General features: G+C 35.8%; 1 protein-coding gene across 4 annotated transcripts in view; it reads right to left on the bottom strand.

Moving 5' to 3' along the window:
- Positions 1 to 14,931, bottom strand: part of LOC112412789 (ATPase family AAA domain-containing protein 2B-like) — a 113,150-nt gene that overhangs the window by 63,691 nt on the left and 34,528 nt on the right. For all 4 annotated transcript variants that reach the window (XR_003005859.1, XM_024764504.1, XM_024764505.1 and 1 more), the window contains exons 8-12: positions 12,018 to 12,093; positions 4,399 to 4,497; positions 2,748 to 2,859; positions 2,226 to 2,341; positions 570 to 744 (exon numbers count right to left, since the gene is read on the bottom strand). Coding sequence is in view for 3 of the 4 variants with exons in the window: in XM_024764504.1 (XP_024620272.1) it covers positions 570 to 744; positions 2,226 to 2,341; positions 2,748 to 2,859; positions 4,399 to 4,497; positions 12,018 to 12,093 (578 nt within the window). In the remaining variant the exon portion in view is untranslated. The remainder of the gene's footprint in view (positions 1 to 569; positions 745 to 2,225; positions 2,342 to 2,747; positions 2,860 to 4,398; positions 4,498 to 12,017; positions 12,094 to 14,931) is intronic.

Below are 14,931 nucleotides of genomic sequence, written 5' to 3'. Positions count from 1 at the left end.
TAGCTCAAATAATTAAAAGTAAATTTATATCAGGACTAATTTTTGTAAGTATTAGGAAATGATATTTTTAAAGTTACTGTTATATATAAATAGTAAAGACAGCCTACATGATATTATTCACTCACCTTATTCTGCCTTTTAAAAGCATTCATTTAATACTGAGTTCTTCTAATACCATATTTACAACTTATGAAAATAAAGAATATACTGCTTCCTGAGATTTCTTGCACAGATATTTAACTTTTTATGCTTGTTCTACTTCCTCAGTTAGATTATAATCTAGTGATATATATGTTATATCCAGGGTTCTCAAAAGCACTTAACATGGTATTATATGCCTAGTAGCCACCTCAGTAAATATTTTGTGAATCATCTTAAATTAGTACTAGTGAAATTGCTATTAAATACCTCTAAGGCATACAAATTCAGATTACTGATCCTAAATTTAACATTGGAAATTGACTGGAATTGATTGGAAAATACGACTCGTCATGAACAGTTTGTATTTATAGACCAAACGTGTTAAGTATTCTAAAGAAGATATTCTCGTATTACCTGACTTCACTTACCTGATCAAAAAGAAGCCTAAGTTGCCGCTCAGATTCGCCAACCCACTTACTTAGACAGTCTGCTCCTTTTCGCATAAAAAAAGCCACCTTTTTGTCTCCTTGACTGCACTCATTAGCTAACGCTCTGGCAACCAAGGTTTTACCTGTGCCAGGAGGGCCATAAAACAAACAGCCCCTAGAGGAATAAAGAATCAATAAAAGTAGATAAATGTTACCACCAGCACTAATAACCAATACAAAAGCATGCACCTCCCATATAATTTTGTACTGATGTATATTTTATTATTATTAGACACTGATATAGCTTTTTGTAATATACAGACAAAAGTTTCACTTTGTTGAAAGTCCTCAAGGATGTTCTCAAAGAACCAAGCTTTGGTACACAAGAAATAGTTCAATCAGAGTAGAGTAATTTGGCAAGCTACATCAAAATTTTAAAGGTACTTTCCCTATGACCCAGAAATTTCACATTTTAGATTATATCATGTAGAAATAATCAAAAGAAAGTGATAAAGATAGATTTTTTTAAAAACCTAAATGCTATCTACTAACAAGGGACAGATAAATACACCACTACATCTGTAATTTAAACACTAGTATGATGTCAAAAAGAATAATACACACATTATTTATGGATATGGAAAGGTGCCTATAATACATTGTAAAGTGAAAAATAAAGTTACATAAGGGTATTATTGAATAATCTCATTTATATTAAATGTTTAAATGTGCATAATACAGGCAAAATATAAACTTAATATATGCATATATATATAAAAGAAAGCTGTTCATCCCTAAGGAGTAGGATTACTTTCTGCTTATAATACTTTTTGTTTATAACTCCATTTTTTAAAGTTTCTCCCAAGGCTATACTACTTTAATGGCTTTGAAAAAAATAACAATTATTTTTAAAATTCAAGTTATATCATATAAGAAGTAAATAAATTGCTACTATGATTTCTAAAAGCCACTGCAGAATTACAGGCCAACTCTTAACCCACTCAAATAGAAGATGACTCTTTAACAAGATTTTCTGCATCCTTAAACACATGAATAATAAATTAGAAACACATGAATAATAAATTAGAAATAAAAAGGGATATTTCACAGTTTAAGTCTGTATGCACATCTTCAAAGTATTTTATTCTGCCCAATTTCCTCTGACATAATTTCTCAGCCTTTCCTAATAGTTAACTAGCTAACCACCTCATGATCAAACACAATTAATCTGATCATAAAATTAAACTATCAAGCTTACCATTTCAAAAATACCACATCAATGAGTCAAAGCACCACTTCGCTGAAACTGTGCTTTCAAAGACTAACCAGTATACCGTATGAAACTGAATGCTATTAGAAGACCAAATTAAGGAAAACCCACTTAGGCAATCCACTTGTAAATTCAAGGCCTGTGTAAAGAATCTCATCCTGTGTCTGACTCTTAAATGCTGAAATATAAACTTCAAGAACACACTTAGTACCACAGCTTTTGAGCCCTGAATAATAAAATTTCATTCCTAATTCTCATTGCTAGAACACATCAAATAAATACATATGAAATATTTATAAATAATATTTAGATTTATAATCACCTACTAATTGAAATTTGATAAATTAACAGTAATAAAAATAATAAACATCTAGGACATTACTCACCTTGGAGGCTGAATTTTAAATTTTTCAAAAATTTCTGGATATAAAAGTGGGAATACTACCATTTCCTTTAGTGCATGAATATGATGGCTCAATCCACCTATGCTATCAAATCGCACCTTGGAAAGAAGTGGAAAAGTTTATTACAAAATAATTTTAACCGTTTATAGATTTCTTTTTAATTTATGAGATAATCTTATGATTCCAAAATATATGCCTTCAGCAGGAACTGAAGTTTAAACATAAAGTTCATATATAAAGTTAAACAGAGTTCAAAAAACTATACTTTGGGGAATTCCCTGCAGGTCCAGTGGTTAGGACTCTGTGCTTCCACTGCAGGGGGCACAGGTTCAATCCCTGGTTGGGGAACTAAGATCTCGCATGCCGCGCGACAAAAGAACAACAACGAAAAAAAAAACCCCACTAACAATGGTGATCTTCTACTTTTATTGTGTGTTGTGTTAGAAACAAGTAATGACCTTTAAAAAAAAAAACTATTTATAGAAAAACATTTACAAAACTTACTGATTTATCAATGTTCATTGGATCAACATCAGCCAAGCTTGCACCCACTTTGACACGTTCTCGGAGAATACCACTAGCTAAATCTTCTGCTCTTAAGTTCATAGGCAAACATCTGAAATTCATAAACATTCAAGTAGATAGCATTAAAGTTTCATATTCTTAATGTCATAAGCAAGTTTAAATCTTTGTTGACACATTTTCATCTTCCTCCCTTTTCTCATAACCCAGAAAATGACAAGAGATTTCACATTTTTAAATTACTTTTCCTAAATTCTTTTCAACAGGCCAGAAATAAATTTATTCACTAGAGAAAGCAAATAAGATCATGAATCTCTTTGTCCAAAAAGCCCAATCTAGTCTAAATTAGAAAACTTAACAAACCTGATATTCCACATTATATAAGCATAAAATAAAAAGACCTACTATAAATACTATAATATATGGCATTAAATGAACTCAAGCTTTATTATAACATTTAAATTTATCCTCAGATATTATGTGGGTATGTCTACTCAGTTTACATGATTGAAGAAATAAATTTCCCTCCGTTTTATTCAAGGGAAACCAATTTTAGACCCTATTTTGAAAACTAAGCATTATCGTTTGTGTAACTACCTTAAAATACATTTTTAGCTACTTAAAATCCTATATGATATTAATGTAATTACCCCTAAGAAAATATAATCTACTTCCTCTTTTAACATTGCATAAACACCAAAAGATGACATAAATAGCCTAAAAAAAGTATAGCTTCTACAATGAATGTACTTTCACTGACATTTCTGAATCCTAACTTACTTTAAAAATCTATTTCCAAAGCAGGTAACAGAATAGTTCAGATTAAAGAGGCATTGAATTCTTTTATTTAAACTTAGATTTTTCTCTTACATTTTCTTTCCATCATCCACATGTGGAACTCTTTTTAGCATACAATCTACACCAACCCAAACTTGTTTCCAAGACCAGCTAACTGAAAACTTGGTATTCCTACAATAGATATATAATGCCAAATTATAGAAATGCTTTCCTAAACGTAAAATTTCTAAATAAAATATACCTTTAGTATTATAAATATAAGCTAGAAAATTAACTTAAATTTTAAAGGATAAATTATAATTTGATGCTTTAGTAACTTACTAGACAAAATACTGATTCTCTCACCCACTGAAAATTCTCAAGATTTTAGTGAGCCATGTAGCAATGAGTCATTTACTCTAGTTTAGCAAAGATCACCAGAGCTAAAACAAGTTTTCCAACAAAACCCAAGGGCTCCTGAAATAATTCTACTTACTCTTGAGTGCTATAATCATTATAAGCATCTAAAATCAACCTCATTAAGTGGATTTGGATTAGAGGAGAGGTACTGAAAAAGACTGTCCAAGAGGTTGGCCTCTTCCACTAGCTCTTTCTTTACCTTCCCACACACTATTTTATTGAGTACTTACAAAGCAAGTAATTTATGGGAAGTTTCCCAAGGTTAGATTTCTACTCTAAAAATTACTAAGTAAATACCAAGTTGGTATATTACTCTAGACTATGTGTTAAGTATCACTGTTAGCAAAATGCTAGTACAGGTAAGAATCACATTCAAAAAGTTTAAACTGTTATTCCTTTTTTCTATCATGGAAATAACAAGTAAAACTTTACTAACCTATTTCTTGCTCTTGCCATGCTCTTTGATTTCCTTCTTTCAAAGCGTTCTTCATCAGAAGAAGTTGTGTCACTACTATGAATGGCATGCTTCTTTCTCCTATTTAAAGAGTAAAATCCTTAAAATCATTACAGCAGCAAAGGGCTTTTAAAAACACATTCTGAGCATCATATCTACTATTAGCTCAGTAGAAAATATACACAGTCACTCATTCATTTGGCAAATATTTATTAAGATCCCTATACTCATGCAATTTACATCTGATGAAGTAAAAACATGGTAAGTTCTACAGATAAAAAAGAAAAACAGGAGGAGGAGGAGAGGGAGGCTATAATTTTTTAAATAGGGTAGTTCATAAAGGCATCAAGCAACAAATTGAATTTGCATCCAAATTTAGGGAATGTCTATCACTGATTGATAAATAAAATCGAACTCTTATTAGAAAAGAAAGTTTATGTTTTTCTCTTCTTACTTCCCCTTTCCCAAATAATCAGAAAACAGTCCAGACACTAAAGAAAATAATATATTGGTTTACAGAGAGACAAGCGTTTCCGCTTTCCACTTAAGACTTATATCCTGGGAAAAAAAAAAAAAAAAAACTTATGTCCTGTTTGAATTTCTTATAAAATGTATAAAGTATTTTTGATGAAATAAGAAAAGAAATAGTTTACAATCAGAACTACTATGGAATGAGTAGATAATGTATCAAGCTAAAAATCATCCTCGAGGAAAAATAACACTTAATAAATGCTTCATTATTAATATACTTTATGACATCTCTATGATATCTATGGAAATCATACAAAATGGAATCATTGTAAATTAATTTACTTCAAACTCAAACTGGCTTTCAAGGATGGTCCACAGCCTGTGCATCCCTATTTTACTGCAATTCCCACCAACCACAATAGCAAAGCCAGATTTTCCCCAACTCTCATTAAGATCTTTAACCTGTCTAATATTCCTTCTCCTGATTAATAAGTCCCTTCATTTCATCCTGCATCAGTTTTTAAGGTCTCCCAAAACTTCAGAAAGACTGTTGCAATAACTACCTACTCAATCTTTGCAATTCTGATATATAACCTCTTTCCTACTTCTTTCTCTCCATCAGGAAAATGCCTGTTTCCAAGTTTCTTATTTACCCTGTGTGTGTGTGTGTATGTGTGTGTATGTCTGTATGTGTGTGTGTGTGTGTGTGTGTGTGTATGTGTGTGTGGTAAGCCTAATATATAAAAATGTAATATATCTGAAAATAGCACAAATGAGGTAGGCAGAAGCAACAGTGTAAGTATTGGGCTAAAGAAATGATTCCAGATGATAACTCAAATGCACAAGAACAAATGAAGAGAACCAGAATAATAAAATAAAAGGTTACTATCCAAAAGCTCTAAGCATGCACTTGATTGACTTTCTTCTCTCAACTTTTTTAAGTAACAGAGAATTATATAAGTAACTTTAATAACGTATTGCTAGGTTTGTAAAATGTATAAACGTAACATGTATAACAATACCACAAAAAGCTGAGTGGACCTTAAAAGGGAAGGGGCCACACCATATACAAAAGTCAAAATGGATCAAAGACCTAAACACAGAGCTAAAACTATAAACTCTTAGGAAAAAACACAGAAGTAAATCTTCATGACGGTAGATATGGCGATGGATTCTTAGATATGACATGAAAAATGAACAACAACAAAAAAGATAAACTGAACCTCATCAAAATTAAAGTCTTTTGTGCTTGAAAGAATACCATCAAGAAAGTAACAACTCACAAAATAGGATACAATATTTGCAAATCATATATCTGGTAAGGAATTTGAATCTAGAATATATAAAGAGCTCTTACAAGTCAATGATAAAAAGACAACACAGGGCTTCCCTGGTGGTGCAGTGGTTGGGAGTCCACCTGCCGATGCAGGGGACACGGGTTTCTGCCCCAGTCTGGGAGGGTCCCACATGCCGCGGAGCGGCTGGGCCCGTGAGCCATGGCTGCTGAGCCTGTGCATCTTGAGCCTGTGCTCCGCAGTGGGAGAGGCCACGACAGTGAGAGGCCCGCGTACCACAAAAAAAAAAAAAAAATTTTTTTTTTAGTGCCAATTTTTACATAGGCACTGGACACAAAGAGACAGTTCTCAAAGGAAACTTTTAAAATGGCTAATAAGCACATGAAAAGATGCCTCATATCATTAGTAATCAGGGAAGTGCTATTCAAAAACCACAATGAGATACATTTCATACTCGTTAGGACAGCCAGAATCAAAAAGTCAGACAATATTAAGCGCTGGGGAGGATGTGAAAAACTGGAAGTCCCATACACTGCTGGAGAGAATGTCAAATGGTGTAGTCACTTTGGAAAACATTCAAGCAGTTCTTAAATGATTAAGCATAAAGTAATCACATGACCCAATAATTCTACCCTGAGATATATTGTCAAGAGAAATACAAAAATATATCCGGGAATTCCCTGGCAGTAGAGTGGTTAAGACTCCATGCTTTCACTGCCAAGGATGCAGGCAGGTTCGATCTCTGGTTGGGGAACTGAGATCCCACAAGCCACACAGCATGGCCAAAAAAAAAAACAAAACACATATATCCACATAAAAACTTGTACATAAATTTTTATAGCACCGTTATTCATAATAGCCAAAAGCTGGAAACAACTCAAATGACCATCAACCAATGAGTAGATGGACAAAATGTGACATAGTCCTACCTTGGAACATCATTTGACAATAAAAAGGAAGGAAGTACTGATAAATGCTTCAACATGTATGAACCTAGAAAACATGTAAACTGAAAGAAGCCAGTCACAAAGACCACATATTATATTCTCATTTTTACAAAATGCCCAGAATAGGCAAACCTATGAGGAAAGAAAGCAGATTACTGGTTGCTTAGGACTTAGAGCATAGAGGTAGTTGTAGGAAAGTTAGAGTTAAAGAGAACAGGTTTCTTGCTAAGCAGATGAAACAGTATTTAAAATTGTCTGTGGCAACAGTTCCAGTTATCTGTGAATATACCAAAAAAAAAAAAAAAAAAAGCTGAATTATATGATGTGGATCTTAATAAAGCTTTTTTTTAAAAAAAGCTAAGTGAGGGCTTCCCTGGTGGCGCAGTCGTTGAGAGTCCGCCTGCCGATGCAGGGGACACGGGTTCGTGCCCTGGTCTGGGAAGATCCCGCATGCCGCGGAGCGGCTGGGCCTGTGAGCCATGGCCGCTGAGCCTGCGCGTCCAGAGCCTGTGCTCCGCAACGGGAGGGGCCACAACAGTGAGAGGCCCGCGTACCGCAGAAAAAAAAAAAAAGCTAACTGAGACATCAGTGATGCTATTCCAGTCCTTTGTGGTTAGAGCATAGTTTTTACTAGATAAGAAACTGTCCTTTGGATATGTTAACTATTTGCGAGCTAATTAGGTTTTTTATTTTATTATGTGTTTTCACAACAAATGTTTACCAAAAATATCATGGAAGAGACTCAAGATAATATGAAATAAAAACAGAATGCTATGAAAAATCAGAGAACAAGAAAGCTATTCAAAACAATTTTTTTAGGGCTTCCCTGGTGGCGCAGTGGTTGGGAGTCCACCTGCCGATGCAGGGGACGTGGGTTCGTGCCCCAGTCCGGGAAGATCCCACATGCCGCGAAGCGGTTAGGCCCGTGAGCCACGGCCGCTGAGCCTGTGCGTCCGGAGCCTGTGCTCCACAACGGGAGAGGCCACAACAGTGAGAGGCCCGTGTACCGCAAAAAAAAATTTTTTTAATGTTTGCCTAAATAGAATTGCAAGGATGGAAGATAAAAAGAATAAAATCTCTCAGGAAAAAAAAGGGGCGTGCAAAAACGACAAAGAAAAATGAGAGAAAAGGCAAGTGCCACAGAGGACCAACGTTGGACTAACATAACAGTAGTTATTAAGCAGAAGAGGAAAAAAATGAAGAGAAGAAACCTAACAAAAAATAATACAAGAAAATATCCCAGAGTTGAAAAAAAAAAATCTCCAAACCAATAGGGCCTAGAGCAAGAGGCTCAAAAAACTGAACAAACAAAAATATATATATACACATATATATATATTTATTTATGTGCATCTACAAAGAAACAAGATATTAAACCAGACTGAATTCTCAACAGCAACAATATGTCATGGAGTACGGTGAAGCAAGAACTTTAAAGGTTTAGAGGAAACCTATTTGGATCTACAATTCTCTTAACTCACAAAACTACTGGGAACTATGAAAATAAAAGACATTTTCAAAGATGCAAAGTTGACTTCCACACATTCTTTCTGAGTAAATTACTTGAGATTATATTCCTGCAAAATGATACAGTAAAGCAAAAAGGAGAAAGACATCAGATCCAGTAAGTGGTGGATCCAAACCATGAAAGCAATCTTAAGTCCTACAGCAGTCACTTTGCTGCAGGTCTAAAAAAGTATCCCCCCAAAGTGGAACAGAAAGACGACATTAGGAGAGATGTCATCTGACAAAAAAAATATGAATGCTTTGGTATGTTCAGAAGCTAGGAAAACTTGAGACTACTTGAATGTTAAAAAGGAGAATTCTTGGGACTTCCCTGGTGGTCCACTGGTTAAGACTCCGAATTCCCAATGCAGAGGGCCGGAATTCTGGTCAGGGAACTAGATCCTACATGCCGCAACTACGATCCCACATGCTGCAACTAAAGATCCCACACGACTCAATTAAGACCCAGCGCAGCTAAATAAATAAATTATTTGTTTATTTTTTAAAAAGGAGAACTCTTGAAATCATCACCTTTACTGAGACTATCAGGAGATCTCACTGGGTCCTTTTTCTCCATTTACATGAATCACTTCAAGAAGCCCCACACATTCCTGTCCCTGAAGGAATATGTAGGCTGTGCAGAAGGTGATACAATCGCCCCCATTCCTATCCCTTTGAACTCTATGTTCCCCTTCACCCCACTATCTTCTTCCAAGCATTTGTCACGATCTGACACACTATGTTTATGTATCCATTAGTTTATCTCCCTCTAGTAGAATGTAAGCTCCGAGAGAACAGGGATTTTTACATTTTTAACTTCTGAATATCCAATGCCTTGAATGATATTTGGTGTGTACAGAAGATATACAACATAGATTTGTTGAATGAAAGAATAAACTTAATTCCAGGAGCATTTCCCATTGAGTGGCCAGAGGTAGTAATAAAATCCACAGAGGAGGGCTTCCCTGGTGGCGCAGTGGTTGAGAGTCCACCTGCTGATGCAGGGGACAACGGATTCGTGCCCCGGTCCGGGAAGATCCCACATGCCGCGGAGCGGCTAGGCCCGTGAGCCATGGCCGCTGAGCCTGCACGTCCGGAGCCTGTGCTCCGCAACGGGAGAGGCCACAACAGTGAGAGGCCCGCATACCACAAAAAAAAAAAAAAAAATCCACAGAGGATATTTAACTCTAGCACTCTACATAGCTCTATGATGAAAAACACTGTCATTACTCATAGAAATGTAAAAACTATTCATTGGTTTTCAACTCTTAGAATTAACCTAGAAATAAATCAAGTGAGGCTTAATAACTGTCCCAGAACAAACTGTAAGTGTTATCAGTCTTGGCAATATAAAAATGTAGAAGGAGTGAAGTGGAGAGAGTGGATATTAAGGTCCTAATCTTAAAAGTGAGGAGTCAAAAGATACTGTCTATAGTTAATGAAACAAAAATGGAGATTCAAGTATAATGATTCAAATTTCCTGTGACCAAAGAAGAACTGAGGTTAGTGTTACAACTGTATAAGGCTGAGGAAGAAATCAAAAGACAAGAAATAGAATGTCATTTATATAGTATATGGAAATAGCTATCAAAATAACCAAAAGCAGAAATGTTTAAATTGATTGCTAAATGAGAATAAGATTGAAGGTGAGGAAAAGTGGGTTGGGGAATATTACTTTTATTAAACCTAGTCTAGTAGCTATTTGAACCAAGTCTATGTATTACTTTGATAGGAAAAATTAAGTACAGAAAAAAGATCATCAGAAGCTAAGATTCAACACTGAAGTAAAAATGGCTCAAAAGCTGGTTGAGGTACAAAATCCTTAATTGGAACACAAACCCTAGGAATTCCCTGGCGGTCCAGTGGCTAGGACTCCGCACTTTCACTGCGGAGGGCCTGGGTTCAAACCTGGTCGGGAACTATAATAAAATCCCACAAGCAGCCCAGTGTGGCCCAAAAAAAACAACCAAAAAACCCAAAAAATCCTATTAGCCCCAATGGCAAGATTATTAACAACCACCAACCCTTAAAGATATAATACCATTACCACAAAATATTATTTCTTAATCATCAATCTTAATGGGGACATGCTCGAGGCATTCCCAATAAAGAAGTGGGGTACAAAATTAATATACAGAAATTAACTGTTCTCACATATAGAAATAACCACCTGAGAATAAATATAAGAATGAAGAATGGAATAATGGGGGGAAAAAAAAGGACAGGGGCATCTTTTATGTAATATAATATTTATACATTATATATAATTTGATAATAAATGTGGCAACTGGTATCAATGGAGAAATTATAGACTTATTGAATAAATGAGGTTGGGACAACTCATTTTCCACCTGGGAAAAACGTTGGATCCATACTACAAATCTCACACAAGGATAAAATTCAAATGGATCAAAATTAAAAAGTAAAAAATGAAACATTAAAAATAAACAAAGGTTATATATGCATAACTGATTCACTTTGCTGTACACCTGAAACTAATACAACATTGTAAATCAACTATATTCCAATAAAAATTAAATTTAAAAAAATCAGTATACTAAATGGGAAAAAAATAAAATAAAAATAAACAAAGGTGAACTTCCTTAAAACTCTGGATTTGGGAAGGCTTTTCTAACTATGATTCAAAATCTAAAAGTCTTAGTAGGCTGATAAATTTGACGACATAAAAAAAAAATTTTCTGGTAAAGACAACCAAAGGCAAAGTTAAAAGACAAACTCTGACCTGAGGAAAAAGACTGGCAATTTGTGACAAACGACTGATCTCTCTGCTATACAAAGAAAGAACTACTAAAAATAGATTAAAAAGCAAGAACCTTCACATGGTCATAAATTTTTGTAAAATTAGCAATAGTTATTAAACAAAAAAAAAAGAGAGCAAAAACCTATTAAAAAATAGGCAAACTTTATAAACAGACATTTCAGAAAAAAGTAAATGTCTTTTAAACATATGAAAAATTACTCTCATAAGAGATATAAAAATAAACCAAGATTTCATTTTCAATTCTCAGACTGGCAAAAATCCAAAAGTTTGAAAATACGTTTTGCCGGCAGAAATATGGAAAAATTGGCACTCTGATACATTGCTGGGTGGACTGCAAACTTATTCAATACCATTGAAGGTCATCAAAATTACAATTTCAGGGCTTCCCTGGTGGCGCAGTGGTTGAGAGTCTGCCTGCCAATGCAGAGGATTCGGGTTCGTGCCCTGGTCCGGGAAGATCCCACATGGCGCGGAGCAGCTCGGCCCGTGAGCCATGGCCACTGAGCCTGAGCATCTGGAGCCTGTGCTCCGCAACAGGAGAGGCCACAACAGTGAGAGGCCCGCGTACGGAAAAGAAAAAAAAAAACTAACAAAACATACCTGATATGACTCCTTCTTGCTGGAGATCTGTGAATATCAAAGAGCGTATTTTCCCTCTTTTTTTGATGAGCTGGTACTGAAAGAAAAAAAGAAAAAAAAAAAGACAACATAGAAATAACTGATAATAAATTGATAAACTGATGTATTAAAGAAGAAGAAATTAGTTCTGTTAACTTTCTGAACAGAAGCCAGTCCTATGTCTTCAAGTTCTAAATGCTGCCTAGAGGAAGCACAACAAAAATTAAAACTTTGTGGCAAATACTGTAAGTTTCAAATAAACATTCTAAAAAAGAATGCTAAGCTAAATCTTTGACTTTGGGTTAAACAAAGATTTCTTTGACACATCACCAAAGCACAACCCATTAAAAAATTTTTGAGAGCAACTTCCCTGGTGGCACAGTGGTTAAGAACCCGCCTGCCAATGCAGGGAACACGGGTTCAATCCCTGGTCTGGGAAGATCCCACATGGCTTGGAGCAACTAAGCCTGTGTGCCACAACTACTGAGCCTTCACTCTACAGCCCGTGAGCCACAACTACTGAGCCCATGTGCCACAACTACTGAAGCCCAGGTACCTAGAGCCCATGCTCTGCAACAAGAGAAGCCACCGCAATGAGAAGCCCACACACCACAAAGAAGAGTAGCCCCCACTCTCCGCAGCTAACTAGAGAAAGCCTGTGCACAGCAACGAAGACCCAAAGCAGCCAAAAATAAATAAATAAATAAATTTATAAAAAATAAATTTTTTCGGGCTTCACTGGTGGCGCAGTGGTTGAGAGACCGCCTGCCGATGCAGGGGACGCGGGTTCGTGCCCCGGTCCAGGAGAATCCCACATGCCACGGAGCGGCTGAGCCCATGAGCCATGGCCGTTGAACCTGCGCGTCTGGAGCCTGTGCTCCGCAACAGGAGAGGCCACAGCAGTGAGAGGCCCACATACCGCAAAAAAAATAATAAATTTTTTCATAAACTGAAATTCATCAAAATTACAAATTCTTCTCTTTGAAAGACACTATTAAGAGAATTTTTTTTAAAGCTACAGACTGAGAAACTTTTACAAATCACAAGGACTGATACCTGAAGTACATAAGGAACTCTCAAAACTTCAATAATAAAAAAACAAACAGCTTAATTGAAAACATGGGCAAGAGATTTGAATACTTCACCAGAGATAATGTTGGCAAATCAGCACATAAAAATATGCTCAACATCATTAGTAATTAGGGAAATGTAAATTAAAACTAAAATAAATATGTATTAAAATTAACTTGGAAAAATAACCACACCAAATGTTGGCAAGAATATGGAGCAACTGAAACTCTCATACACTCTTAGTGAGAATGTAAGCAGTATAATCACCTTGGAAGAGTTTGGTAATTTCTTAGAAACTTAAACATACACATAATCGTGAAACGCAGCCATTCCACTCCTAGGTGTTTATAAGAAAAATGAAAATATATGTCCAAACAAAGACTTGCAAACATATGTTCATAACAACTTTATTTATAATAGCCAGACACCAGAAATGTCAACAATCCAAATGTCCATCAACAAATGAATGGATAAACAAATTGTGATATACCCATACAATGGAATGCTACTCAGCAATAAAAAGAAAAACACTACTGTTAAAGTCGACAACATGGATGAGCCTTACAATTATTATATTGAGTGAAAGAAATCAGACCAAAAAAAGAGTATATACTGTATATAAAATTAAAGAAAATGTAAACTAATCTATGGTGACAGAAAGCAGATGAGATCTGTCACTGCCTGAGGGTTAGGAGTGGAGAGGCAAAAGAAAGTTAGGAGTAGATTATAAACAGGCAGAACAAAATTTGGGGGAGTTGATGAACATGTTCATTACCTTGAGTGCGGTGACAGTTTCATAGGTATATCCCTCAGATAGTTCAAGCTTGCCAAATTGTACACATGAAATATTATATATGCAATGGCAGTGAACTACATATAAATTATACCTCTTTAATAACGCTTTAAAAAAAAAAAACTAGAAAAATGGCTCACAATCTTTTTTCTGTCCCAACATACCTCCCCCATTATTAACAGGGCTATCTTTGACAGTGATTCTTAACTGGAGTAGAGAAATGTCTACATACTTGGGCAAGCTTCTTGTAAGGTAACTCTAATAATTCCAGAGAATCAATCACTGCTTCAGAGCATTAAGAGTTTGAATAAAATGATCCAGGTTCTTCCTTGAAAACATTATGCTAAGTGAAAGAAGCTAGACACAAAAGGTCACATATAGGCAAATCTATCGAGACAGAAAGTATCAATACATTAGTGATTGCTAAGGGCTGTGGGGATGGAAGTGTAGAATAAAATGTCCTAGAATTAGATAGTGGTGATGACTGCACACCCTTGTGAATACTAAAAAGCAATAAATTGTATAGATTAAAAATCAGCAAAACCCAGCAAAAATGGTGAATTTCATGATATGTGAATTTTATTTCAATTTTTTAAGAATTGGAGGGAATCAATAGTGATGGAATTTCCCAACAGCTGGGAAGAAAGTCAGTAAAACGGTACCTGTGGAACTGATTACCTGTCATTAGATTTAAGGGCATTAAGATATGGGCTTCCCTGGTGGCACAGTGGTTGAGAGTCTGCCTGCCGATGCAGGGGACACAGGTTCGTGCCCCGGTCCGGGAAGATCCCACATGCTGCAGAGCGGCTGGGCCCGTGAGCCATGGCCGCTGAGCCTGTGCGTCCGGAGCTGTGCTCCACAACGGGAGAGGCCACGACAGTGAGAGGCCCGCGTGCCCCCCCCAAAAAAAGATAAACTTTTTCCTTCTCAAAAAAAAAAAACCAAAAACAAAACACAAACATAGGTTACTGGCCAAGATGCCCCTTTCTGACTTTAGCTGAATTATCAATACTTAACCACCTGGCACACAGA

This window comes from Neophocaena asiaeorientalis, unplaced genomic scaffold (assembly GCF_003031525.2).
Source record: "Neophocaena asiaeorientalis asiaeorientalis breed wild unplaced genomic scaffold, Neophocaena_asiaeorientalis_V1.1 scaffold345, whole genome shotgun sequence".
Lineage (NCBI taxonomy): Eukaryota > Metazoa > Chordata > Mammalia > Artiodactyla > Phocoenidae > Neophocaena > Neophocaena asiaeorientalis.
This window is presented reverse-complemented; position numbering and strand designations above follow the sequence as displayed.